General features: G+C 39.9%; 1 protein-coding gene across 2 annotated transcripts in view; it reads right to left on the bottom strand.

Annotated features, from left to right (window-relative positions):
* Nucleotides 1-25,567, bottom strand: part of camkk1a (calcium/calmodulin-dependent protein kinase kinase 1, alpha a) — a 57,644-nt gene that overhangs the window by 5,846 nt on the left and 26,231 nt on the right. For both annotated transcript variants that reach the window (XM_030746171.1, XM_030746172.1), the window contains exons 4-13: nucleotides 22,722-22,775; nucleotides 17,471-17,522; nucleotides 16,066-16,199; nucleotides 10,964-11,000; nucleotides 10,558-10,579; nucleotides 7,523-7,611; nucleotides 6,153-6,352; nucleotides 4,361-4,414; nucleotides 3,964-4,037; nucleotides 1,308-1,395 (exon numbers count right to left, since the gene is read on the bottom strand). In XM_030746171.1, coding sequence (XP_030602031.1) covers nucleotides 1,308-1,395; nucleotides 3,964-4,037; nucleotides 4,361-4,414; nucleotides 6,153-6,352; nucleotides 7,523-7,611; nucleotides 10,558-10,579; nucleotides 10,964-11,000; nucleotides 16,066-16,199; nucleotides 17,471-17,522; nucleotides 22,722-22,775 — 804 coding nt within the window. The remainder of the gene's footprint in view (nucleotides 1-1,307; nucleotides 1,396-3,963; nucleotides 4,038-4,360; nucleotides 4,415-6,152; nucleotides 6,353-7,522; nucleotides 7,612-10,557; nucleotides 10,580-10,963; nucleotides 11,001-16,065; nucleotides 16,200-17,470; nucleotides 17,523-22,721; nucleotides 22,776-25,567) is intronic.

The following is a 25,567-nucleotide window of genomic DNA, read 5'->3' as shown; positions in this document are numbered from 1 at the left end:
TTTCATATCTTACGTGCCATTCAAGAGCTTTGCATACCTTTATACATTTACATGCAGCCATCGGTACTGATGGCTGCATGTAACAAACCAACATATGAAGACATAACAGTTGTTTAAGGTGGATCAGTGTGAACTGCAAAATAGTCACTGGATTGGCTGGGAGACACTGACCATGCATTGTTCACTGGCCAATCACTGCTTGCCATTTTTCACAGCATGCAACGAGACCCATCTGAGGGTTGCACAGAGGACAGTATGGGCATGCATAATGTTTCTCCTGTCTTTCACTTTGCTATGTTGCAGGTGAAATGAAGCCAAGTTATCTGTGTGTGGGAATATTTGGAAATGTACACAATTTTCAGCCTGATTAAATCTGAAGAATTTAGATAACTGATTCATCTGTGCACGAATGCTGTTCCTGAACTGGTTCAGCTTTCCGATTGTTTTCTTTAGGCTGACTGCACCTTTTCTCACTGAATCTTCTATTTATGATAGTCTTAGATAATGACATACCTACATGATGGAAAATATTCTTATATTGTCTGGATGTTGTGAAGGCATTTCCCTCACTACTGGTGCTTTCTGTGCATGCACACACTTCTTTACTCTGCTGAGCTTGTCAGTATGTTTATCTCAGATTTTAGCAGATCAGTCAGTTTCGCCATTCTTAACGTTCCCACTATGTCTCTGGTGGAGTTTTGCAGCCTAAGGATGACCTGTTTTACTTGCATTGAGAGCTCCTTTGTATGTTGTAGGCTCACAGCTGACAACTGTGCTGCAGGCAGATGCATACAGTATGTCAGATTTGCTAGTTTAATAGGACATATTCCAAGTTAAAAGACGAGATGAGCCAAGACGGGAATAAAAATGCATTTTTTAAAAAATGTGTGACATCATAATGACAATTTAAAAAAAAAAAAAAAAAAGATGCTGATGCCCGAGAGCTTCAATATCTCATGTTCCACAAACACACACAGAAAATGAGTCACGTGACTCATGATTAGATTGTGTCATGGAGACACTGTGGGGAGTGGGGAATGTCATCTGTCCATGCTTTATGCCTGGACCCTCTGTGGCCCTCTAATACAGACTCACTCAGCTTTAGTCTAATTCTCCCTAACACCAACAGGTTTCATCATGGACTAGAGCAACAACACAGAATGCTGCACTGTGTAACAGTGAGGTCAGAATCTCTCGCATTAATCACCGGTGAGAAAAATCACAGTTGTACCGTAACTATGAACAATGTGCCAAATTATCTGAACAACAGTTATATAAATGTGTGCTCTTATTTTACTCTGAAGTACCTTGATCTCAGGGAGGGTGATCCTGGTGTCTGGGTTCTTATCCAGCATCCGTAAGATCAGATTCTGCAGCTCTTCCCTGATCTTTGGCCTGCAGAAAAAAAAAATTAATGATTTGGTAAAGGTTACTGAGAACCACTGATTTCCACACATGACATGATGAGAACATGGATGCCAAACTTATACACACCAGTTTCCCTGAGGATTTAATTTAATTTATGAACTTATTCAACATTAGGCAGGTATACAGCACACTCAGCCACAGCCCTTAAAAACAGACTAAAGTAAAAAAAATGATAGCATGATGATGTTGACATCAGCATAAAAGTGGTGCAAAGAACTTTTCATCCTTTTTCAGCATATTAAATAAAGTATTTTAACACACAAAACACAATTTACTAATTTCTTAGACTCACATAGTCAAACATTTGGACCCACTGAAAAACATATTCCACATTCTGGGAATAATCACTAACTTTTATTCATTGTTGAAAGATTTTGTAACTGAAATAAACCTTTAAAAACTGGCTTCATACACAAAGTTATTAAAAAACTCAACATGAGAAACTGTCCTTGAGTCAGCAGCAATATTTTTGTTCCTTTGTGTAAATGGTTTTCATTTTTCTCTTCTTTGAGGTAATCCTTGCTGCATACTAACACTTATGTGTATCCTTAACTGGGCATTGGAAAATAAATGACTTTTCAATTACGTGAAAGAAATTTCTCACAGTGATTCTCAACCATGAATACTTCTACTCCAGGGTACTTTTGCAGTTGCCTGAGGCTGAGATTGTACTGGAATAAAAACAAAAACAGAAACGCGCTCACTTAGTGCATCCTTTGCCATTGCCAATGCCTATAACATGCCTGAGCCCCATTTCACAGTTTCAAATAGTTGTGCTTGCTGACAAACAAACAAACTTATATTAATATTAGGTCAGCCATGACACTTGAGTACCACATGTAGTTAAAAATAAAGAAGCTAGAAGTAACCAGCTTGGTAAAATATTAGAAGGGGCTAAATTGTTTAAATACACAAAGTCAGCTTAAATTACAAGTTGTAAGTTAACATATACTATGTTGCCAAAAGAATTCGGTCACCCATGAAAATCATTGAATTCAGGTGTTCCAGTCACTTCCATGGCCACAGGTATATAAACCAAGCACCTAGGCGTGCAGACTGCTTCTGCAAACATTAGTGAAAGAATGGGTCGCTCTCAGGAGCTCAGTGAATTCCAGCGTGGTACCATGATAGGATGATACTTGGGTAACAAGTCTAGTCATGAAATTTCCTCATTACTAAAAATATTCCACAGTATGGAGGTGGTGTGGTGTGGTGGGGGGTTGTTTTTCAGGAGTTGGGCTCGGCCCCTTAGTTCCAGTGAAAGGAACTCTTAATGCTTCAGCACACCAAGACATTTTGGACAATTTCATGCTCCCAACTTTGTGGGAACAGTTTGGGGATGTCCCCTTCCTGATCCAACATGGCTGCACACCAGTATACAAAGCAGCTCCATAAAGACATGGATGAGTGAGTTTGGTGTGGAAGAACTTGACTAGCCTGCACAGAGTCCTGACCTCAACCTGATAGAACACCTTTGGGATGAATTAGAACGAAGACTGTGAGCCAGGCCGTCTCATCCAACATCAGTGTCTGACCTCACAAATGTGCTTCTGGAAGAATGGTCAGAAATTCCCATAAACACTCCTAAACCTCGTGGAAAGCCTTCCCAGAAGAGTTGAAGCTGTTATAGCCGCAAAGGGTGGGCCGCCATCATATTAAACCCTATGGATTAACAGTAGTTAGCCAAACAGTTAAATTAACAGTTAGCCAAAAACATGTGATAAAGGGTTTGAATAATGATTGATTATCCGTTTTAGCTAACAGCTAAATGGTTGAACCTGTTAGCTAATAGAAAAATGGTGGTGCAGACAGAGGCATTTTTAGCCTTTATTCTACAGAGATGGCTTAAGAGAGACCCAACAGTGCGATAAGGTCTCAGCCTTGGTGCATGGTGTGCTTGCTCTACCATTTCTGACAAACAAAAAGGAAATTAAAAAAGAAAGAACCATATAATAGGAGAAGTTAATAAATAGCCCTAAATAAAAATAAATCTGTTAGATTCTATTGGAATCTAACAGGTTTTGTGGCCTTAACAAGCTTTTGCACAACCATACTGAGCTCACTGCAATTTATCTTTAACAATCTGATACTCTGTCCTGAAACCTACTCAGACTGCCACTTCTTCACTTCTTCTCCTGTTTCCTCCTTTTACATTACCAATCAAATCTTTGTCTTTTGGTCTCTGTGTGATATTTCCCTACAGGAAGTAGACCTTCATGCTTTTCTTTAACCTTTAAGTCAAAAAAGGAAAATTGTGGAGTGGACTGTATTTGTGCAGGCTGCTGACACCTCAGTTTGCAGGTGACATTTATTGTGTACTGGCACTGACTTCTGTGCCAAGACATTCATATTTCTGTCTGTGCAATTTGTAAGAGGAAAAAAAAGAAAAGAAAATGGTTTTGTGACTGAGATGCAGGTGAGATGATAACTAAGTGAAGAAGATGACTTCAGCTGCAGACTGGAGGCGATTGGAAAAACACAGATGACTGTTTCAATAAAGTGGAAGAAAGTGAAGGACACAGAAGATGAACTTACGTTTCTGGGAATTCCACAGGCTTGGTCCTTATCTTATTATGCAGAGCCAGTATGTACTCGTCAATAAACGGGCACTGCAGGAGGAGCAAGGGAAAGGAGATGAAAACCACGAGGAAGGTATGCAGAATTACTGCTGCGCATGACAAAAATCAGACCCCCCCCTAAAGATAAATAACAGAAATAATCAACCTCCAGGTTTCATTAAATTTAATGATGGCCAAAGAAAGCTGCTGTGGCAAGCACAAGGTGACAGACAACTGTTCCCACTGAAGTCCCACTAGGTGGTATTAACAAGTAGGGGGAATGTGAAATGAACACCTTATTCTGTGCTTTTCTGCTAACACTCGTAGACCAGATGTTGATCAGTGGCAGAGACACAGAAAATGCGCACACTTGCCTTTCCAAAGATGAAGCAGTAGAGGGTAACTCCCATGGCCCACACATCCAGTGCCTTTGAAGAAAGTTCCAGCAGTGACATTAAATTCAGATAAATGGGAAACATTTAGAGAAACCTCCTCCCGCAGACAAAAACAAGATCAGAGTTGATGCAGACCGTCTACGGGGGCATTTTGGGTCATTCTTCGGGGGTGTCTACTGCCAGATACCCTGAAGATGAATTTGTTGTGATGAGATAGCAGAGGAACTGGATCTATCTTTCCCCCAGAACCCCCCCCCCACCCACCCTCCCTGTAGCTCTACTAGAAATCTATTTCTGTTCCCTGATAGATACGGGATGATTAATGTACCCTTCTGAACCTGTGCAATCTCACAAGACACACAAAGTCCCGCTACAGAGGTTTAAGTGACATGAAATATTTGGTTTGCTCATTTGCATGTCTTTTGGAACATGGTTCGACCAAATCGCATTTTAAAGAGTCCAAGCAGAATCAGTGAGAAACGAGCACGAGAAGGGCAGCTTTTAAAAGCTTTAAGGAACAGCAGACTGAAGCTCTTCAGTGACTCTTACACCCTGATGGCTGCAATCAAATGTTCTGCTCTGGCCCCTCTCACATGCACACGCAAGGTCATTGTTTGAGGAAATGCACCAGTCTGCCCTTTGAGATAACTGCAGGAGAGAACATAACCAGTAATGACGATGTTGTATAAGAATGTGACGGCAGATCGAGGGCAGCAAAGGGACGATTTGGTAATGTTGATTTATTAACCCTTTCTGCACCAGCTGTGCTCTGTGGGCACCCACATCTACATGCTCTTCACATTAAAAACAAGTCACCAAACTAAGGACTACCATAACATCATCGCCACCATCGTAGGACTATCATACAAATCTAAAAAAAACTTTCAGTTTTAAGGACTTACATATCAGGATATAATAAAAACAATCTGATCCTTACGAGGCTCTAAAATGATTTAAATATTAAATGTTCACTAAACAATGACAGTGAAATATGTCAATTATTGCTGTTCATCTGAGGTTGCATTTACCTAATTTTAAGACCTGCTCAGGACCAGATTCATTTATTATTTCCTGATACATAAAACATCAGAATTGAAAGAGGGTGTACTTTGTTTTTTACATGACTTAAATTAGAAGCACCAGAGAGTTTTATTTTTTTGATTTTAGAAAGTAACAAAACCAGTAAATGCATTTATTTTTTCCTCAAAGAAATAAAGATAAAACCGCCAGATTAATCCGTCTTTGTGGTGTTTAAACCATTAACTATGAGTCATTGTTAAGCATTTTACAACGATTTGTGAAAGAGGCAGAAACAGACCCAACCACTCAGAAAACTGTTATTAGGCCTAAACTGATATAAAAGAGCAAATGTACAAATAAACATTTACCAGAGAAACCGGTGGTGATCAGCCTGATCACTACACAAAAGATGGAAGCTTACCCCTGATAAACATGACTGATCATTGTCTAACTGTAAAATTAAACCTTGTATAATTATGGGAAATATTTCCAAACCATTAGATTTGAACTGACTGCAAGATCATTGCTTGGGCAAAACAATGTCTTTGTTCGCATATTAATGGCTTCCTTGTTTTTAACAGCTAAAACAAATTGTTATTAGCAGGCTGGGTCTGCTAAAGGCCTGAAATCACATTTTAGTTAAATAGTTCTCATTTTAAGATAGTGAGTTCAAGGCTGAGGACCAGCATTTGCAATTTAGGTTCCCAGACTCACACTCTGAATGCTGTTCATATTCATAGAGTGAACTCACTTTTCCGCTGAAGCTCTTGCGCTTATCTGAAAGAGTCTCCGGTGCCATGAATGCTGGAGTGCCAGCAGTGCTAGACAGCAAAGCATCGTTCCCCTCAAACTGGTTGCTGACTCCAAAGTCTGCTATCTTCACATGGCCATCGTCCCCCAGTAACAGGTTAGAGGGTTTGATGTCCCGGTGGACGATCTTCTGGTAGTGCACTGGGATTAAATAAATAAATAAATAAATAAAGAGAGAAAGAGAGCGAGAGATGGTTAACTCTTTCCCCCCCCGGATGCCTCATTTCTGAACTGAGCAGTTTCTGTCATATTTCAGGCCTAGCTCCATAACAAAATGACTGGGTGTGCACCAGAACTTAGGTGGGTTGTACCCATGAAAAACTTGCCAAATCTTGCAAACAGCTCATTTATAGTTATGGTAAAGTGATTATCCATTATCCAATAAAGTATCATCATCATCCATTAGAAAATCTGGGCTTTGGCCTTGGTTTTAGTGCTGCAATATTAAAAGGATGTAAAGGACCTGAAGATCATCTAAGACTATAAGTTAACAGCTGGAGCCCAGTTTTGCATTCTCCTTTGAGAAGGTCTTCCTGAAACACGAGGCCCTCCCTTGATTCAAAAATGCAGTTGTAACTAAATGTTAACAGCAAACATACTCCAACTAAAATTACACAGCAGTGATATCCAGAACCACAACTCCAATTTATAATATGGGCTGATATGGTTACACAGGGAAAGCTTCACAAATGATGTGTTAGACAAAGAACGACTGAAAATCAACAGACATTGTTTGGGAATTTGTTCTAAAAAAAAAAAAAAAAGGCCAACACAGAACAAAAATAAAAACAGGAAGCTGTATTACATATGAGTGAAAAGAAGCTTATTATGATTATTTCATCAGTGTTCAGAGAACACAGTCCTATAAAGCACCGGTTCATTTTCAGCGGGTTGGCTCAGCCAGGGGGAAAAGTCTATTATACAGTGCCCTCTTGCTTTGCTATCAGGCAGCTGATGACCCTATTATTTTTCACAAGACTGTGAAGCGGCTAAATGTCTAAATTAAGGACTTTGCCAAGGTTCAAAGACCTTTGAATGGGGATTTTGCACCCCTGATTAAAAGCACAAATGGTTCCAACAGGTCTCTTTAATTCACTAAGAGCAATGATTTGCAAAAATTCAGAAAATTGTATCAGAGCTCAAAGTCACACCTCTAAATGCCCAAAATTACAAGAAGAAAAAGCTGCAAATTTGCATATTAAAAAAAGAACAATTATAGTTACATGCTTTTTAAGTGTTTCAACTTAAAACATAATCATGTACAGTATACGGTGAATCACTTTAGCCACTTTGTGTGTATGAGTTACTTACAGTACTCTATGCCTAGGATCACGTCTCTGAAGTATAAGCGAGCTTGCTCTTCTGAGAAAGGATTATCCGTGGGCACTTCCATCACTGGACTAAAGATCCATGCAGGCAGCCAGACAGCGAGCAGAGCAGAAGAAAACAAAACACAACACAGGAAGTGTGATAGACAAATTTGCAGATTATGTGTAACAGTTGTTTCATTAGCAGCAGTGGTGTTAACTCCAAATGCGACTTTGAAATGGGATCCAGATTTAAGCGCTCTGATCAAACATCACTGATGCTCAACAGCAGACAGTAAATCCATCCAGCAGCACCACTCCGAGTGTCTGCATTGGATGACAGCAAATTTTACACTAGGACACAAATAAAATCACTACCTGTAATTAAAACACCACTGTGATGCTGTTCTACTATATGTGCTGCAGACATGTGCAAGAACATTATTGCTAAATTTCCTCAAGCACTCCATCATTTTTGACATTATGTTCCATTAAAAAAAAAAAAAAAACAATAAACAGTATTGATATTGGTGGATATCACACAGCATATACACACAGGTACCAATTATGATTGACTACATAGCCAAAAGTATTCACTCACTGATCCAAATCATTGAATTCAGGTGTTCCAATCAATTCCGGCGACCACATACTTATGCCGCATTGCGGTGCGGGCGGCGCGGGTTCGAGTCCCAGCCTGTCGCCAACCTGTCTTCCCCTGTATCTTCCCCTGCCAATAAAAGCCGCTGTGGCCAAAAATGCAAAAAAAAAAAAAAAAAAAAAAAAAAGGGGTCGCTCTCAGGACCTCAGTGAATTCCAGCGTGGTACCGTGATAGGATGATACCTGTGCAACAAGCAGCTGCATCCAAGCCTTACATCACCAAGTGCGATTCAGTGCATCGGATGCAGTGGTGTAAAGCGCACCGTCACTGGACTCTAGAGCAGTGGAGACGTGTTCTCTGGACTGATAAATCACACTTCTCCATGTGGCAATCCAATGGATGAGTCTAGGTCTGGTGGCTGCCAGGGGAACGGTTTGGTGGAGGGGGGGATTATGGTGTGGGGTTGTTTTTCAGGAGTTAGTTCCAGTGAAAGGAACTCTTAATGCTTCAGCATACCAGGATGTTTTGGACAACTTCATGCTCCCAACTTTGTGGGAACAGTTTGGGGATGTCCCCTTCCTGTTCCAACATGACTGTGCACTAGTGTACAAAGCAGGTCCATAAAGACCCGACCTCAACCCAATAGAACACCTTTGGGATGAATTAGAACGAAGACTGTGAGCCAGGCCTTCTCATCCAACATCAGTGTCTGACCTCACAAATGTGCTTCTGGAAGAATGGTCAAAAATTCCCATAAACACTCCTAAACCTTGTGGAAAGCCTTCCCAGAAGAGTTGAAGCTGTTATAGCTGTAAAGGGTGGACCGACATTATATTGATGTTTAGTTGCTGTAGATTGTATTTTTCTTACTGCTGTTACCTGTGGGATCAATAAAGTATCTATCTATTAAACCCTATGGATTAAGAATGGGAGTTCATATGTGTGTGAAGGCAGAAGAGTGAATACTTTTGGTAATATAATGTAGGTCACTATTGGCCAACCAAAATATCAGACCAGCTCTTCTATGTTTTTGTAAGCATGAGCCGATGAGCATCAACAACGGGTGTGCTGCTACCAAAAAAAAAAAAAAAAATGCTCACCAATGCTTCTATGTGTGATATATATTTAATGATGCATATTTAATTATTGAGATACACATGTCAAATCAAACATTTATTAACTCTTTTAAAATGCTCAATTTAATTTAGTTTTATTCATTCCTGAGTCACAAGGGATTAAAAACAAACAAACAAACAAACAAACACATGGATCTTCTGGTAAAAAAGAAAAAAAAGTAAAAAATGCCTCCAAATATAATATTCATAAGGAACAAATCCCTGTAAGGGGCTTGTTGATATCTTCCAGGCTTAGTAATTTAAATGTTTCATATGTCAAGAACCAACTTTACCTTTGAGCATCATCCATATTTATAAAATCCAAGAAAAGTAAACAATAACAAAGCAGCAGCCGACTGTTCTTCATAGTAACACAGATTCTCTGAACAAAGGGACAATTTAAAAAAAAAATCTTAAACTCAATATCAAAGAAAAAGGTCTTTTGCCTTTACCAAGCACTTACGCAGTAAAATGATGTAAATCTAGTGCATTTGTATGCTCATACAGGACACTGTTAAATCTTTCTGCTTCTTTATCACTCATGAATGCCACAGACATCAACAAATATCTTAAAATGACACCCCCCCCCCCCCCCAAATACATTATAATTTTTTATGCTCAATCAAATATAGAAATGTAACTTCATTCTGCTTACTTTTCTATTTAAGTTTGCCTGAAAATCTTTTTGGATTCATTTTTTCCTTTGTCTTTAAACCTGCACAATAGAGCAGTGTCTACACAATAGTCTGCACTTGTTAATCAATATCGTAGCAGAGTGCCCGTAATGAGGTGGGCACGGTTTGCAGCAGCAAATTATAAACATTAGCAAAAATATCACGCGTGCTCTTTCATACCGAGTTACAGTTACTGTGTTTGCTCCATTATGTTTACAGTTCATTTGCTCAGATTTTTTTTTTTTTTAATGCACCTTCATGACAGAGTAGCAAAGCTGTGACTACATTTTGCTTCCACAGAGCTGGACTTGAGCAGTCCAGGCTCAATTTGATAATATTAACAAAAGGTCTCACCTCATTACATTCTCACATATTTTTTTTAAGTACTGTATGAAGGACCGCTCATGCATCAGGACCTGAGACACTTGTAGGGCTGGCTGCCACCAGTAAGAACTGTGAAAAGCTAAGAAAATTATGAATCCCTTTGAAGCCTGAGATGGAACAATCGCCCGCACAGCTCGGAGTAATGAAAGAAGAGCTCTGCAGCGATCGAGGCGGGGATGGAGAGGAGGAGAAATGAGGAAGAGAAGGTAGAGGAGGGATGAGCCTTAAATTATTTATGAACAAAAGGACACGTTCTCTACTCACCCCTTGCGCATCAGCTCAAACACTGTCAGAAAAAAAGGGAGAGAGAAGGAAACAGTAACACGTAAGACCAAATATTAGATTCATTTATTCATTTGGCCTGTTTTGACCATCGTGCCACTGAGGCGACGCCCGAGCTTTATACATTACTCAAGAGCCGTGAATGAACTCATAGGGAGTTTGAAGTTTTTACAATAACAGACGTCCTGACTGTGCCCTGGCACCGCTGATGGAGGGCTTCTGCATAATGCGTGTGCCCCGAGGAGGTGCGGAGGGGACGGGCGACCTCAATTCTATATAAATTACTTGTACACTCGTTGGCACCATATGCGTCAAGTGCCACCGGCAAACAGAGAGAGGGAATGAACAGAGCAAAAGTATCTGGACAGAGAAAATAAAGCGTGCATACCCATGTGAAGGTTGTCCTCTGATGGATCATCCAGCACCTGTAAGCATTAATATAATCATAGTGAATGGCAAATACCCAGCTGAAAAATTTCTTTTATGTAAAACTGATGGTGAACAACATTTAAAAAAAAAAACATGGTCTTAAAAACATGGTCTTAAAAACATTCAATACTTTCATTTACAAAGCTGACAGCATGCATTCAGGACTGACTCACTGCAGAGCTCAAAGGCTTTTCTTCCTTTCTTTTTCGTGCTTCTCTTACAAAAGCTTCCTGTAATTCTCAGCAGTCAGGAGCTTGATGAGAGTTATAATTTAAAACAGTAGCTCAGCGTGATTTGTGCAAAATCATATCTCTGCGGTCGACACTTGACCAGGTACACGCGCTGATTGAAAAGCTGCTGCCGGCTCCCTTTTCAGTGTGTGCAGATTTTCCACTGAAGAACACACTGATGAACACATTAACTCAGGCACAGGCCGCCGCCATTGGTACAAGCTTTAATTTGAATATTCTCGAGCCAATTTTGAGAAATGCTGCAGGCGATGTAACCTTTTTTTTTTTTTTTTCCTTTTTTCTTTTTTAGAGAAATGTTTTTACGTTGAATTGTCTTTCGATAAGAGAAGCAAATAGGCACCTGTGTAAAAGGCAGTTTTCCAGAAATCATGGGTACAATGTGTACTTTCAAAAACTAGTAAAACTACAAAATGTCAAATGAGCTGGAAGAGCTGATCAGCGAGGAAAAAAACGCTGCATGACAAAGAGAAGCTCTTACTGGCTTTAGTTACTTTCAGATTAGTTCACGTCTAGATTTTTACACCAACGCTCAGGATGATTAAGATACATAAAACGCTGACCTCAGAGGTATTGGGGGGAGGGGACCTTAAAAACAGAAAGGTCAGGCTGCAACTCACACAAAAACAACAACAAAATAGCCAAAAAGAAACCCAGTAGAGTTGTGGAATAAAGTTCTATGAAATCATGAAAGGTCAAGCTCGCTAAAAAAAAATAAAAAAAACAAAAAATAATAGAAAGTGTGAAGAATAAAAGGAACGGCGCATGAGTCAAAGCGCCTCCTCATCTGTCCAACATTGCGGTGCTTCTGTTATCGCTGAGGCATGTATGGCTGCCGATGCACACTGACATTTCTTGATGATTTCACAGCTGACGGATGATTGCAGAGGTAATCAAAAACATTCTGTGCGCTCGCATTCAGCCAAATGCAGGAGGACACCCATCACAACACATGACCAAAGCAACAAAAGGATTTCACACAAAATATTATAATTTTTTTTTTCTTTAATGTGGATCTGTCCAATTACTTCTGAACCCCTGGATTTTTGGCACTGTGTTATAATGAATATTTCTCAGACACAGTTCTTTCTATACTGATGCAAAACCAACTCAAACTAAAGTCAGACTTCACTTTAGTTTGCAGTATCCATGTCAGAATTGACAGTCTGAAGATCACGCACAAAACTGAAGATTGCCAAGAAAACACTATTTAAGACGGTTTCTCTAAATTAAAGGGGAGCTTATAAATAATAGTCTGTTTCTGCAAAATGTGGTATTATTCACTGAGAAAAAGAAACAAATCTGAGTGCGTGGAGTGAAATGAGCTTACCAGACCTCTGTAGCCCACTCTGAGGTTACATTAGTTGGTACTAATGCTCTTTAATCAGCGCTAACACATTTTTCTCAGCAGACATTCAGACTTGCCACAGGAAAGAAAGCACAGGTTGATTAATGATGGCTGCATTCCTCTTACGGATGTTTTTCTGTTTGCGCACTACTTCACTGTAATTTCTAACTGGGACACTTAAGACAACTGCACCATCACTAATTCTACCTGTACTTTCCTTACTGTGACAATCCAAAATGTCTACACTGAAAAAGGGATACGTAAGCAGCAGATGTAAAAAAAAAATAAAATAAAATAAAAATCATATCCTTTTTAAACTGTCGGCTAAATTGTGACTCATCACAGAAATGAAAGGTAAACAAGTAAGAGCCATAAGATCCATTCTCTGCGTTAATATTAGTCACATCTGCCAGCTGACACAGAGTAAGCATGGAGCTTTCAGGGCTGGCAATCCAGCCTTGGCCAGGTTAACAAAAGCAGGCATAAGCCTATTTTGCCTGGAGCGTGCGTTCAGTTGGAGTACGTGCTTAAACACAACATCCATGCCTTCCTCGTTAACATAAACCATCATGGCGTCTGCCATGACAGGCGAGTGTCAAAACAAGTGCAGGAAATCGCCTCTAAAGAAACAGGAACACTATTTACTCACGTCAGCGACGAGGTAAATGTTTGCTGGCACCGACTCTTGGAGTGCACTTAAAAACTGTTCTTTTTCCATTATACACAGTGTTTCACATTATGTTCCAAATTAAAGAACGGAAAAGCTGTAAACAGCAAAGGAGCTGCTGTTGTTGCATTAGTAGCTTAGTCATTTCATTTGAAGCTGCTGATTAATGCAGTGACTAAGGCTATCTTCACTTTTGGGGAAATAACACAAATTGAATCAGAATCAGAATCAGAATCAGAAGGTTTTTATTGCCATATGGGTGAACAGGTTCACAGCATTAGGAAATTGCTGCGGTACTTCGTGCTTACAGAAAAAAACAAATAAGTATAAAAACTATAAGACAATATACAAGTATACAAATTGCAAATATACAGAGATATAGCGGGTATTTGCGTACAAGTGTCGACTCTCATGACAACTGAACAACTTTGCGATAGTGAGGCCAGTTTGACCGCCTCTTTCCAACCATCTGTGACAAATGATCATATCATTTTCATCATTCTTAAATCTCTTCCACTCAGCGTGGGCTGTAATGTTTCAAAATGGGGGGGGGGGGGGGGGGGGGGGGGGGGGGGGGGGGGGGGGGGGGGGGGGGGGGGGGTCTTCATAATTAGATGGACCGGACTGCAGTCTCATGGGAATCAGTTCTCGTGACAGCTCTCGTGAATGTGATGCTGACCCAAGCGCAGGCCATTTAAATGGATGAAGAGAGTGAGACAGAGAAAGGGGGGAGAGCGGGTTTTCCGATTACCTACATACGCATGTCCGTAATGAGAGTGAGAGTGAGGGCGGACAAAGAAGAGAAGAAGATGAGAGTGTGCTAGAGCAGGCACACAGCAGCAGACGTACTCAACTTTTACTTTAACTCCATTTCTGGCGTGTACTTCAGCCATGCGAGCCAGACTGCCCGAGCTTAACTCCCAACCATGACGGCGGTGCCCCCACCATCTGCCCAGGACTGAAAAACAGTCTGATGATATCACAAGGGAGTGGCACGCAGTCTGAGTCAGTTCATCAGAATCACTTATCATCTTTCCTAAACAAACACCCCTGCAGAAGCTGAAAGTTTCTCCATCGCAGCTGAAAAAACAAGAATCCATGTTTTCAGCATGGAAGTTTCTTCTTTTTTTTTTCCTGGAATAAAATCATCTAAACACTGTAATCGGGATAAATGTGCTGGAGGGGAAACCCATCTCATATTGCCCACCTGGTTCCCGGCAGCACAGGGGTTTATCCACCTTTTAGGTCTGACGTGAGCCGATATGACATAAATACAAAGCATGAGTCGAGGCACACAGCGAGAAGGGTTATCAGAGGACAGAGTGGCAGAGGATAATCCGGACCACAATAGATTTTTAAACCTGCTGTGGGAAGTCCATATGGCATTATCAGAAATACAAAGTACCGTGCTTCCCCACTGCTTCTTTTTTCATTCAACTACAAACACTGTCAACAAAATGGACGAGCGAGTTATAGAGAACGTGTGTGTCTACACAATCTGCACAGGTACTTACAATAAGACTAAAGCAGAGCCATGCTAAGCTGTGCCCAAAACTGCTTTCACCTAAATGCTAATGACAGCATGCATAAATGCTCACAATAGCAATGCTAAAACGCAGGTGTTTGGCTGCATATTATCATATATAGCAAATTAGCTTTGTTTTGTTTTTGTTTTGCACGTTAGAGTCACCTGGCTTCAAATTATGCTCTTGGCTGGAAGAGTCCAGGGCATGGTCAGTGGGTGTGGTAGTTCTTTCCATGTCTTTTTGTTTTTTAGCCTTAAATGTTTTTGTTTTTATTATAAAAAGTAAGGTTGTTCACAGTAAAGTAAAACATTTTTATTATTTTACCTGCAGTAAATGGAGCAAAACCTGTAATCTAGTTTAGGCAGCTGCACTGGGTCATTTCCACCAGCATGCTTCACTCTCCTCACTGCATATAACAAAGTAAGGCTCCATATTTGGCAGTCCGATTATGTGTATTATTTCATTTCCCATCTCTCTCTGACATGTCATTGTCGCTGCTGCGCTGCACATTATGTTCCAAACTAAACTGCAGTTTTAACCCCTCCACCACCCCAGCATCCACCTACAGTTTCTGGTGGGATATTTACTTTCAATGCACCAGTTTTTTTATGGAACATGTTTTTTTTTTTTGTTTAATATTAAACGGCTGCTCCTGCTGCTGTAATAAATCCTTTCAAATGGGAGGTGTCTGAATGAAATACAACATCAGCTAAAGAAGCTCAACTCTGAAGCTTGTTATAAGAATTCTTTCTCAAGGAGGAATTCTACACTAAATAGGACAACAAATTGTAAAATAAGGTATATAATGTCCATCTTTGAACGTCATAATCATTTGTTGTAACTCTTGCTTCTTTTCAAGACTACAAACAAAGACAAATAATCCTTTCAGATACTAGTATGTTCTTCCTAAAATACATTTACTGACCTGAGAATCCTCTATTCTGCCCCAATTCTTTATCTGAATTATATTCATAGAGTCCAGCTTTAAGATCCCAAATCTAGGATAAATAAAGCATTTCTTAGCCAATCTTATACGTTGACCAATCAGCTGATATTGCCATTCCTACTACAATTTTCTGCCACTTGTATTGCTAAAAGCTGCTCATCCACATGTGCTTAAGAAATACTACCTTTGACTAATTGCAAGCATTAATGCATCCCAAAGTCAAACAGCAGTTAATCAACTAGAAATAATGCATGGCTTTATCTCTGAAGTGGATCAGCTATTCATTTTTCTGTTCAATAATTTCCAAACATGAGAGAAATCCTCACCTCCACCAGCTTGACAATGTTGATATGGTCCAGTTTTTTAAGGATGGCAATCTCTTGGTAGACTCTTTCCAGGGGTCCTAAGATTTTGGGCTGCTCTCCTAGGGCTGCCTTCGGTCCTCTGGGGGGTGGGCGACCTGCAGGTTACCGCACAAACCACATACACAAGGCTGTTAAATAACTTGTGCGATCGTGATGAGTCACGGTTAGTGTCCTTTATAAAAAGTGCAAAAACATTCAGCCAAAATAAAACAGTGCTACAAAACATGCTGGTGAATGCTAATTACAAGTCAGCCCTCTAATCTCTCTCTGCCCATTATGTTGGTGAATTTTGGCAGTATGGTTCCATCGTTATGAATGCATCTGTTGCTTTTTCCCTTTGGTATTTTAAAACCCACTCCTCTTTCCATAATAAATCATTCTATAATGCAACTGCAGGCTATTAGTTTATTTCAGTTCTTAGCAGAACGTTTTTTTTTTTGCAACATCTATATTCTGATTACATGACCTTATTTAGGTATTCACCGGCCACTTTATTAGCTACACACATTCAACTGCTCATTAACGCAAAAATCTAATCATTAGCAATTCAGTGCATTTAGACATACAGACATGGACAAGATGATCCTGCTGAAGTTCAAACTGAGCATCAGAATGAGGGGATTAAAGTGACTTTGAACGTGGCGTGATTGTTGGTTCCACGGGCTGCTCTGAGTAGTTCAGAAACTGCCAAACTGCTGGGATTTTCCTGGATAACCATTCATAGAGTTTATAGAGAACGGTAACCAAGGTACGCAGAAGAACATCTTTGAACGCGCAACATTTCGATCCTTGAAGCACGTGGGCTGCAGCAGCAGAAGACCGCACCGGGTGTCACTCCTCTCAGCCAAGAACAAGAAACTGACACGTCAATTTGTGCAAGCTCACCAAGATTGGGAAAACGTTGCCCGATCTGATGAGTTCTGACTTCTGCTTTGACATTCAGATGGTAGGGTCAGAATCTGGCGTAAACAAGACGAAGGCATGGATCCATGCTGCCTTGCATCAACAGTTCAGCCAGGTGGAGATGCTGTAATGGTGTTGACGATATTTCCTCGGTACACTCTGGTTGCTTCCAGCAGGAAAATGCACGATGTCACAAAGCTCAAATCATCTCAAACTGGTTTCTGGAACATGACAATGAGTTCACTGCACTCAAATGGCCTCCACAGTCACCAGATCCCAATCCAATAGAGCACCTTTGGGATGTGGTGGAACAGAAGATTCACATCATGATGTATAGCACAACGTATACCAAAATCTCTGAGGAATGTTTCGAGCACCTTATTCAATCTATGCCACAAAGCATTAAGGTAGTTCTGAAGACAAGGAGGGTCAAAAGACTCAAACAGAACAAAACAGAACTTACGAGGAAACCCGCACTGCTTCATTAACTTCTTCTTGGACACCACCTTCATGGCCTAGGAAAGTGAAAAGTTATTTAGACAATGCAGTGTGATAACATACAGTAAATTAAATGTGTATGTGATAACCAAAAAAGACAATTAATTAGACGGGGAAGCAGATAAACAAAGCAAAAAGGTAAACTCTTGCCTGAATGCAATGAAATGCCAGGCATTTCCATATTCTATCATCTATAAAGTGTTAACTAGAAACATTATGCAAATGCAACCTTCAGCTGTGTCCTAACATGCACATACATCAAAGCAGGAAATATGAACGTTTTCGTGGCAGTGTATTTGTCATCTGTGTTATTCTCCTATGTAAGAGGGCAAGGGAGTATCTCAGCAAATCTGAGGCCACTGAATTTTTCATGGAAAAAAAAAAAAACAAGTGGCTTCTCAAGGACAACCGAGTGTGTGCATGCGTGTGTCTCAGTGGGAACAAACTCAGTGATATTGGCATCTTCTTACAAGGACCTGGTCATGCAAAGGAAGGGGAAAGTAATAACATTCACTGCGTGTTTCTCTGCCAAGCACTCACAATATCAATGTGAATTCACTGATTTGTAATTTGCAGTAAGAGGAACATTTTATACTATTTCTACACCACAAACTGTGACACTGATGAACACCCCGGCAGTTTCTTTTATAAGTCTGGTCGCCATGGCTATGACTGAGCAGAAACTAGGTTTGGCCAAAAGCAAATCCTCCGCTGTATGTAGCTGCCTGGTGTGGTGTGTGTGTGTGTGTGTGGACTTGTAGGAGGGTAGTAATGTGGGAAACTTAAGCCTCTCTCAGCCACGCTCAGTTAAAAGTTAAAGTAAAGGTTTGGCTGCAAAGCTCTTTATGGAAATCCTCATAATTTCATTATATATGACCGTACTGTGTTCAGAGATCATTACTGGGATGATGGAGCTCTAGTACACAGCTTTCTTCTAAGTGACTGCAAAGGCAGGTGTAGGCATACCACTGCCAATTTAGCCGGTAGGTTTATTTTACCAAATTTGAAATGGACACAATGATTGCAAACCACACAATCAAAATGTAATGCAAGTGTGTCTCAAGATAGACTGTGTACTGAGGAGGTAATGTGACTCATGTGTAGTGCTGATCAAAGGTGGCCAAAAGTGCGTCAGCAGCAAATAGATTTTGTAGGAGGTGGATGATGAGAAAGTTCTAATGACTTAAGTCATTGTATCATCCCCTTTATTTTACCACTCAGCCTGTTGTGAAGCCTTCATCACTCCCATCTGTAGACTGAGGTTTTTCAGTAAATGAGACTTCTGTGCATCACGTTAACTTGCTAATAGATTACATTAAAAAAAGCTGAAAAAGCCACTCTCTGTGCAACATGTAGTGTTTCTGTGCTCAAATTACCTGGTGCGAGGTACAGGTTATATTAGTGCTAATTAGAACTTATCTAGGTATATGCATCATGTCCTTGTAATATCCACTGGTATCACTGAAAGGTCTTTAAATAATTTTTTGTATAGACCATCTCTGGAATATAGGCATACTATATAGTTAGGTCCATCATTTGTAGTCAGTGACTGCCTGAAGTCTAGAACCCATGGACCTGACATGCTCTGTCAGGGCCTTACTGCAGCCGCCATCAGCTGCTGCTGGTTGTGGGTCTTTCTGCCTTCAGTTTTGTCTTCAGTAACTGAAAAGGATGCTCTATCGGGTTTGGATCAGGTGACTGATATCAAAGAATATCCCATCTCGTTGCCTTGAGAAACTCTTGGGTTGCTTTTGCAGCTGGCTTTGGCTCATTATCCATTCGCACTGTGAAGTGCTGTCGGATCCGTTTTGCAGCATTTGGCTGGCTCTGAGCAGAGAGTACAGCCCTGTACACTTCACAATTCATCCTGCAACTTCTGTTCAGGAGTCACATCATCTGTAAACACCAGTGACTCTTTTCCACTGGCACCCATATTTGCCTGTGTCCTCCTGTTCTTGAGTGTAACCAGTGGTTTGCACCTTTTCTGCTCTCTCTGATAACTTTATTTTGGTTCTTCAGACTAATGATGCCCTCCGTCCCCACATCACTTTGGGCCTCATATTTAAAATGACAGCAAAAAGCAATAAAATACAAATTCAACATGTCGAATCAACTTCAGAGATCGTGTCTGCTTCATTTGTCATGAAATACCACAGGACTAGGCTTCACCTGGCCATCAAACCTTTGAGCCTCTGAAAATCAGGACTGTATAAACATGGCTGCACTTCCTAAACAGTTAATACTTTTGTTAAACTCCTTGAATTAAAGTCTGCATTTCAAGCACACCTTGACTGCCGGGATTTAAAATCCACTGTGGTGGTGCAGATGCAAAAACTACAAAAACTCTTTGGCCAACAAATTATGGACCTAAATGGCTGCGAGGTGAAAATGCTGAAATCACATCCAAGTTAAAAATCACAAAGGTTTTAGTCGCACTACTGTACACGCTCCTTTTTCAGATGAGCAGCTATTATTCATGTTGACTCAAGTTCTGTAAGAAGTCAGTTGTTTTATCACTTAATTTGTTCCTTTCCTTGATCTAGAAAAAAAAAAAAATCATTAATTAAAATAATTTGTCTGTAGCTAAAAAAAATAAATGTCAGCGCTTCCACAAATAATGCTTAAATTATTTTATTTGGTTTTTGCTTTTGAAGCTCTTTAAATTTTCATATGGTGCCTTAATAGTTATTATCAAACATATCTGCAAAATGGTATTTTGGGCAACCTGCAAAGTCAAGATCAGGGACAATTCTGGCAGATCAGCTGATTGCAACACCAGCTCACATTAGTTGATATCCCATTATGCATCCAGATGGCTAATCACACAGCCATCTATTTAGGTTACCTTAGCCTGCCCAAAATTGCTCAGCATTTGCATGCTGCTTTGCAACCCGCCTCTGCCCCAGCTTCTCCTTTCAATGCTGTATCTGACTTCAGTGTCATATCTGTTGTCTGCTCAGTTTTTTATGGAACTGAGCTGCTCTTTGGGGGCAGCACATTGGTGGTCCACAGCTTGTCTTTTGTCCTGTATCCCTCCCCTCAGCCCCAACCGGTCGCGGCAGATGGCTGCTCCTCCCCGAGCCTGGTTCTGCCAGAGGTTTCTTTCTGTTAAAAGGGAGTTTTTCCTTCCTACTGTCACCAAGTGCTTGCTCTGTGTGGGATCTCTCCAGGTACATCAGCTTCCTCCCACAGTCCAAAGACATGCAGTAAGTGGAGTTAGGTTAACTGGTGATTCTAAATTGCTCGCAGACGTGAATGTGAGTGAGAACTGTTGTCTGTCTCTTTGTGTTAGCCCTTCAACAGACTGGCGACCTGTCAAGGGTGTATCCTATTACCCTATGGCAGCTGGGATAGGCTCCAGCCCGATCAAAGAAAAGCCATACTGTCAAATATAAATTACTGCAGATAGACTTATTGCAGGAGAGTACCACAAACTAAATCACCACATAGAAAAATTCTGAGAAAAAAAAAAAAAAATACATATTAAAATGTAATCATTTTATGAATTTTATATTTCTTTTTGTTTCACAAGAACACACATTTGTTTTCTACAGACACATTGGCTTGAAGAGAAAGGAATCATTAAGCAGATGAAATAACTTAAAGACGCAGCTCCCTTTTTATGAAAGCAAATATCTGTTAATAATTAGCTCTTCAAATTCACTGTTCCTGCTGTTTAAAATGAGTTCAGTGAACATGGCAGGAATTTGCTTTACTTTGGCCCCCTGAGGCTGACAAATAGCATCATCACAATTGGATGCCTGCCAGTCAGGTTGTGAGCACATTAATTATACACAGGACACCAGATGTAATGTAATGTGTATTTATGTATTTAAAAAAAAAAAAAAAATTGCATTTACTTTTCTTAAAACTGTCCATTGCTTTCCTCAACTGTAGCCTGTCCTGTTTCGATATTTTTCCTGTATATGAAGTGTGTGACATTTGTGCATGCTGTACGTGGGCTCACACTGAAGACGTTCTCCATGAAAAATCCAATCACTTTAATGTACTGCCAATTCAGATTGCCAGAAAATATAATCACCCTTCCATATCAACCATTACTCATCTCCTCCACTCTTGATTCCTGTCATTGTTATTTCAGATGCATCTCTCATTTGAGCCAGTCTGTGTTAGCCCACAGTGTGTCCCAGCAGGACACATTTCTATCAGAGTCAACAATCAGTATTAAATACAAGAAAGCTTCCACACAGTTTAAAACAAATGCAGACATGTGCAGCAAAGTATATTATATATAAAAAATAAATATTTTATATACATATATATCATTTTATATATATCATTTTATATATAAAATGATATATATATATATTATCACCAAGTAACAGCAAGCTGACTCGTAGGGGGAAATAATCATTTGATCCCCTTCTGAATTTTTAACTTTGCTCAAGTTGGCAAGTTCATTGCACACAATTGCAATAACTATAATCTCTCCATGTTGGGCATTGTTTAAAACTGCATTTCACTATCCCTGAAGGGTAAAGTGTATTTAAGCACTGCCTTGTTTTAATACTTTACATGTTGTATAGAGCTTGCCTGTGTCCTTAGATAAACATCCTGTTCACTACCATTCTGCATCAGGATATTTACAAGCTCCTGTTTCGATATTGACTTGTGTTTAGCAGTGAGCTTCTGCTGGCTCTAGTTCAAGAGTGCACCTTAAACCCATCCAGAGTCGACATGACTCATCCAAATACTTCCATCGTTGTTACTGTACAGGGCAGCTTAGTTATGTTAAGGAAATAAACAGCTTACATTTGGATGAGCAGGAGTTGCCAAGCTTTCACAGGAACAAATCACCTTGATGGAATCGCCTAAAATGATCTTGTGTCTGTATGCTGGCTTATATGCAGACTCTCCCTCGTGAATCGGCCTCAGAGCAACTGATACACATAGCAGAGCTGCTTTGAAGATAGATAAAAGGGCCTCAGATGCACTTTAAATGGCAGCAGAAGCCACTTTCATTCCCAAGTTTCTTCCAAGGCAACTGATGCAATTTAAGGGATGAAATTCACAAGTAGGCAACATGGAGGACAAAAAAAAAAAAAGAAAAAAGAAAATAAATCAATAGCACTAGTCCTCTGTCTAGGCAATAGACTGTGAGAGGCTTGATGAAAGCTTAAAAGACCACTGTGGTTGTGTAGCAGAGGAAATACATGTCAATGGTAAATCTCAGCCGAATGAGTGTATCGACTTACATAATGTTTGTCATCGTCTTCATTGTAGGCAAGTTTTACTACACCATAGGAGCCCTGCAATACAAGCAACAACAACAACACAGATCAGGCATAAAACATAAAACATCTGAGTGCAAAGCTGAACCATAAATTCTCGGTATAGAATCATTTAATCAAACAAGAGCAGCTCATGAACAGAACTGCTTTGAGAATCTGTTAAGATTCCTAAAGCATCACTTGGAACAGACGGCAGCACCATACTGACAGAACGTTTTCAAGGCAGCACCGTTTCCATTGAAAGACAACATTTTTATTCTTTGGCACCACAGAATGGGTCCTCCCACACACACACGCACGCTTCCCTAGGATGTGTGTTTACTGCCAGTGTTCTGCATGGAAAAACCAACCAAACGTTCAAAGAGATTCAATAATGATATACAGACTGACGCCTGGACAGCTTAAGGTGCCACTTAGTTATTCGTTCTTATTGCTTCAGGTTATTACATCACAGGTAAAACTGAAATCATGCTTTTTTTATTTTAATATACACAATAATACCATTCAATGTTTTCTATAATGCTAGTGTGAGCTAAGTTTTCTTCTTGTAAATGAAAACCTGAAAGGCCTGCTGCCTGTTTGTTTTGGTTCTGTAGAGCAACCTCTGGTCCTGAATCTCATATAAAGATCCTAAATTTTTTTTTTTTTGTTTGAATCCAAAGTGCATTTATGCCAAATAAATATCAACCTGCTACTATTTTTCCCTCGTTGACATCGAACAATAGCTCTAATGGTAGTAGGTGCTTTAAGTGTTTTTTTGTTTGAGGTGGTTAGCCTTGCTGGGTACAATGTGCACTTCACACTTCTGAATTTGGTGATTTCTCAGTTTACCTCTGTTCTGTTCCTAACGCAGCGCGTTCCTAGAAATGCTAACCAAAAAAAAGTGCTCATTTTCAACTGTGACTTTTTGTGCAATCTGAAAACATCAAAGTTAAGTGCATCTTCTGCAGAGTTTGCTGAAGCTTACAGTACTTAATTCTTTTTATGATATCCAATTTACTGTTTTTGTAATGTAAATGCATTCTTATTTTGTAATATGCTCTCAGGGTGTCACAGTTAGCCTGCTCAACAACTCAGTTTGAATTTCAGACTGACTTAAAAAAAAATCATTAGATGGACTGCTATATAATTCTTTATACAAACTCTTGTGTTTAGTACAGGTGTTTCTAGAAAGTCACCTTAGCGATACATCTGGCTTTTTTTTTTTTTTTTTTTTTTTTTTAAGGCGGCTTCCTCTGTGCATTTTCCTGCCTCCCTCCAACAACAGGACACTTCGGCTTTAAGTGCAAGGGTAGTACATGTATCAAACTGTCATCTTTAACATCGTGATATTCTAGGATAGATTTATATTCATACTACTTTAAATGTCCAGGCTCTCCCTTGTTATCTTCTCCAAGGAGGTCGTGTTTTGGGTAGCGTTTGCATGTGTGTGTGTGTCATTCTGTCTGTAAACGCAATAGCTCAAAAAGTTTTGAATGAATTCTGATAAAACTGTTTAGGGGTGTAGAGTGGGGTCATGTTAACAGTCCATTAAAATCTACCTTACATCCACCAAAGTCTTCAAGGTCAACTTAATGATTTATTGGTCAAAAATTTACAAAAAGCCTTAAAAGAAATTATGATTCTTACAAGTGTGGTGTCTATGTTCAACAGATAGAACATATCATATAAAGATTTAAAATATGTCACATTTCACCTTTGACCTCTCCTTCAGTGTCAATACATCTGATGGTCAAAGTGATAATATTTAAAACTATGTTTCTTACTGCCATCGTTTACACTGACAGCATATAGGCATTAAGGGAATGATAAATATCTAAATATCAGTTTACTTTGGACCTCTGACCTCTTCTTCAAGGTTGAGTAAGGTCAAACTTTCATAAAATGTCTTTTATCTTTAAAACTCTACTTTAAACTCTATTGCCTTTATTTGTACTGGCAACATTAGGAAATATTACTGATATTAATGTGTTACTAACTTTGACACTTCACATCTGCCTTTCTTTCAAGTGGATCCCAAAATGTGTTCTATCTTTAAAGAAAGTATTGCCAAGTATTACTAACTAGGCTGTGTTATACTGTAGCATAATACACCAATCAAGCATAACATCATGACCACCTCCTTAATGTTGTGCTGGTCCCCCTTTTGCAGCCAAAACAGCCCTGACCCATCAATGCATGGACTCCAGCAGACCCCTGAAGGTGTGCTGTGGTATCTGCACCAAGATGTTAGCAACAGATCCTTTAAGTTCTCTAAGCTGTGAGGTGGAGCCTCCATGGAAAGGACTTGGATTGTCCAGCACATCCTACAGATGCTCGATTGGATTAAGATCTGGGGAATTTGGAGGCCAAGTCAACACCTCAAACTCATTGTTGTGCTCCTCAAACCATTCCTGAACCCTTTTTGCTTTGTGGCAGGAAGCAATATCCTGCTGAAAGAGGCCACATCCATCAGGGAAAGGCATTTCCATGAAAGGTTGTACATGGTCTGCAACAATACACTGTTTCTTCTTTGGAACACTTTTGATAGATACTGACCACTGCAGACCAGGAGCACTCGCAAGAGCTGCAGCTTTGGAGATGCTCTGACCCAGTCATCTAGCCATCACAATTTGGCCCTAATCAAAATCACTCAAATCCTTACTCTTCTAACATCAACTTTGAGGATAAAATGTTCGCTTGCTACCCAATATATCCCACCCACCATCAGGTGCCACGATGAAGACATAATCAGTGTGATCCATTTCACCTGTCAGCGGTCATAATATTATGTTTGATCAGTGTATTTTATAATAAGCTCAAGTTATTCA

Source organism: Archocentrus centrarchus, chromosome 14, assembly GCF_007364275.1.
Source record: "Archocentrus centrarchus isolate MPI-CPG fArcCen1 chromosome 14, fArcCen1, whole genome shotgun sequence".
Lineage (NCBI taxonomy): Eukaryota > Metazoa > Chordata > Actinopteri > Cichliformes > Cichlidae > Archocentrus > Archocentrus centrarchus.
Note: the sequence above shows the minus strand (reverse complement) of the source record. Positions and strands in the feature narration are given on the sequence as shown.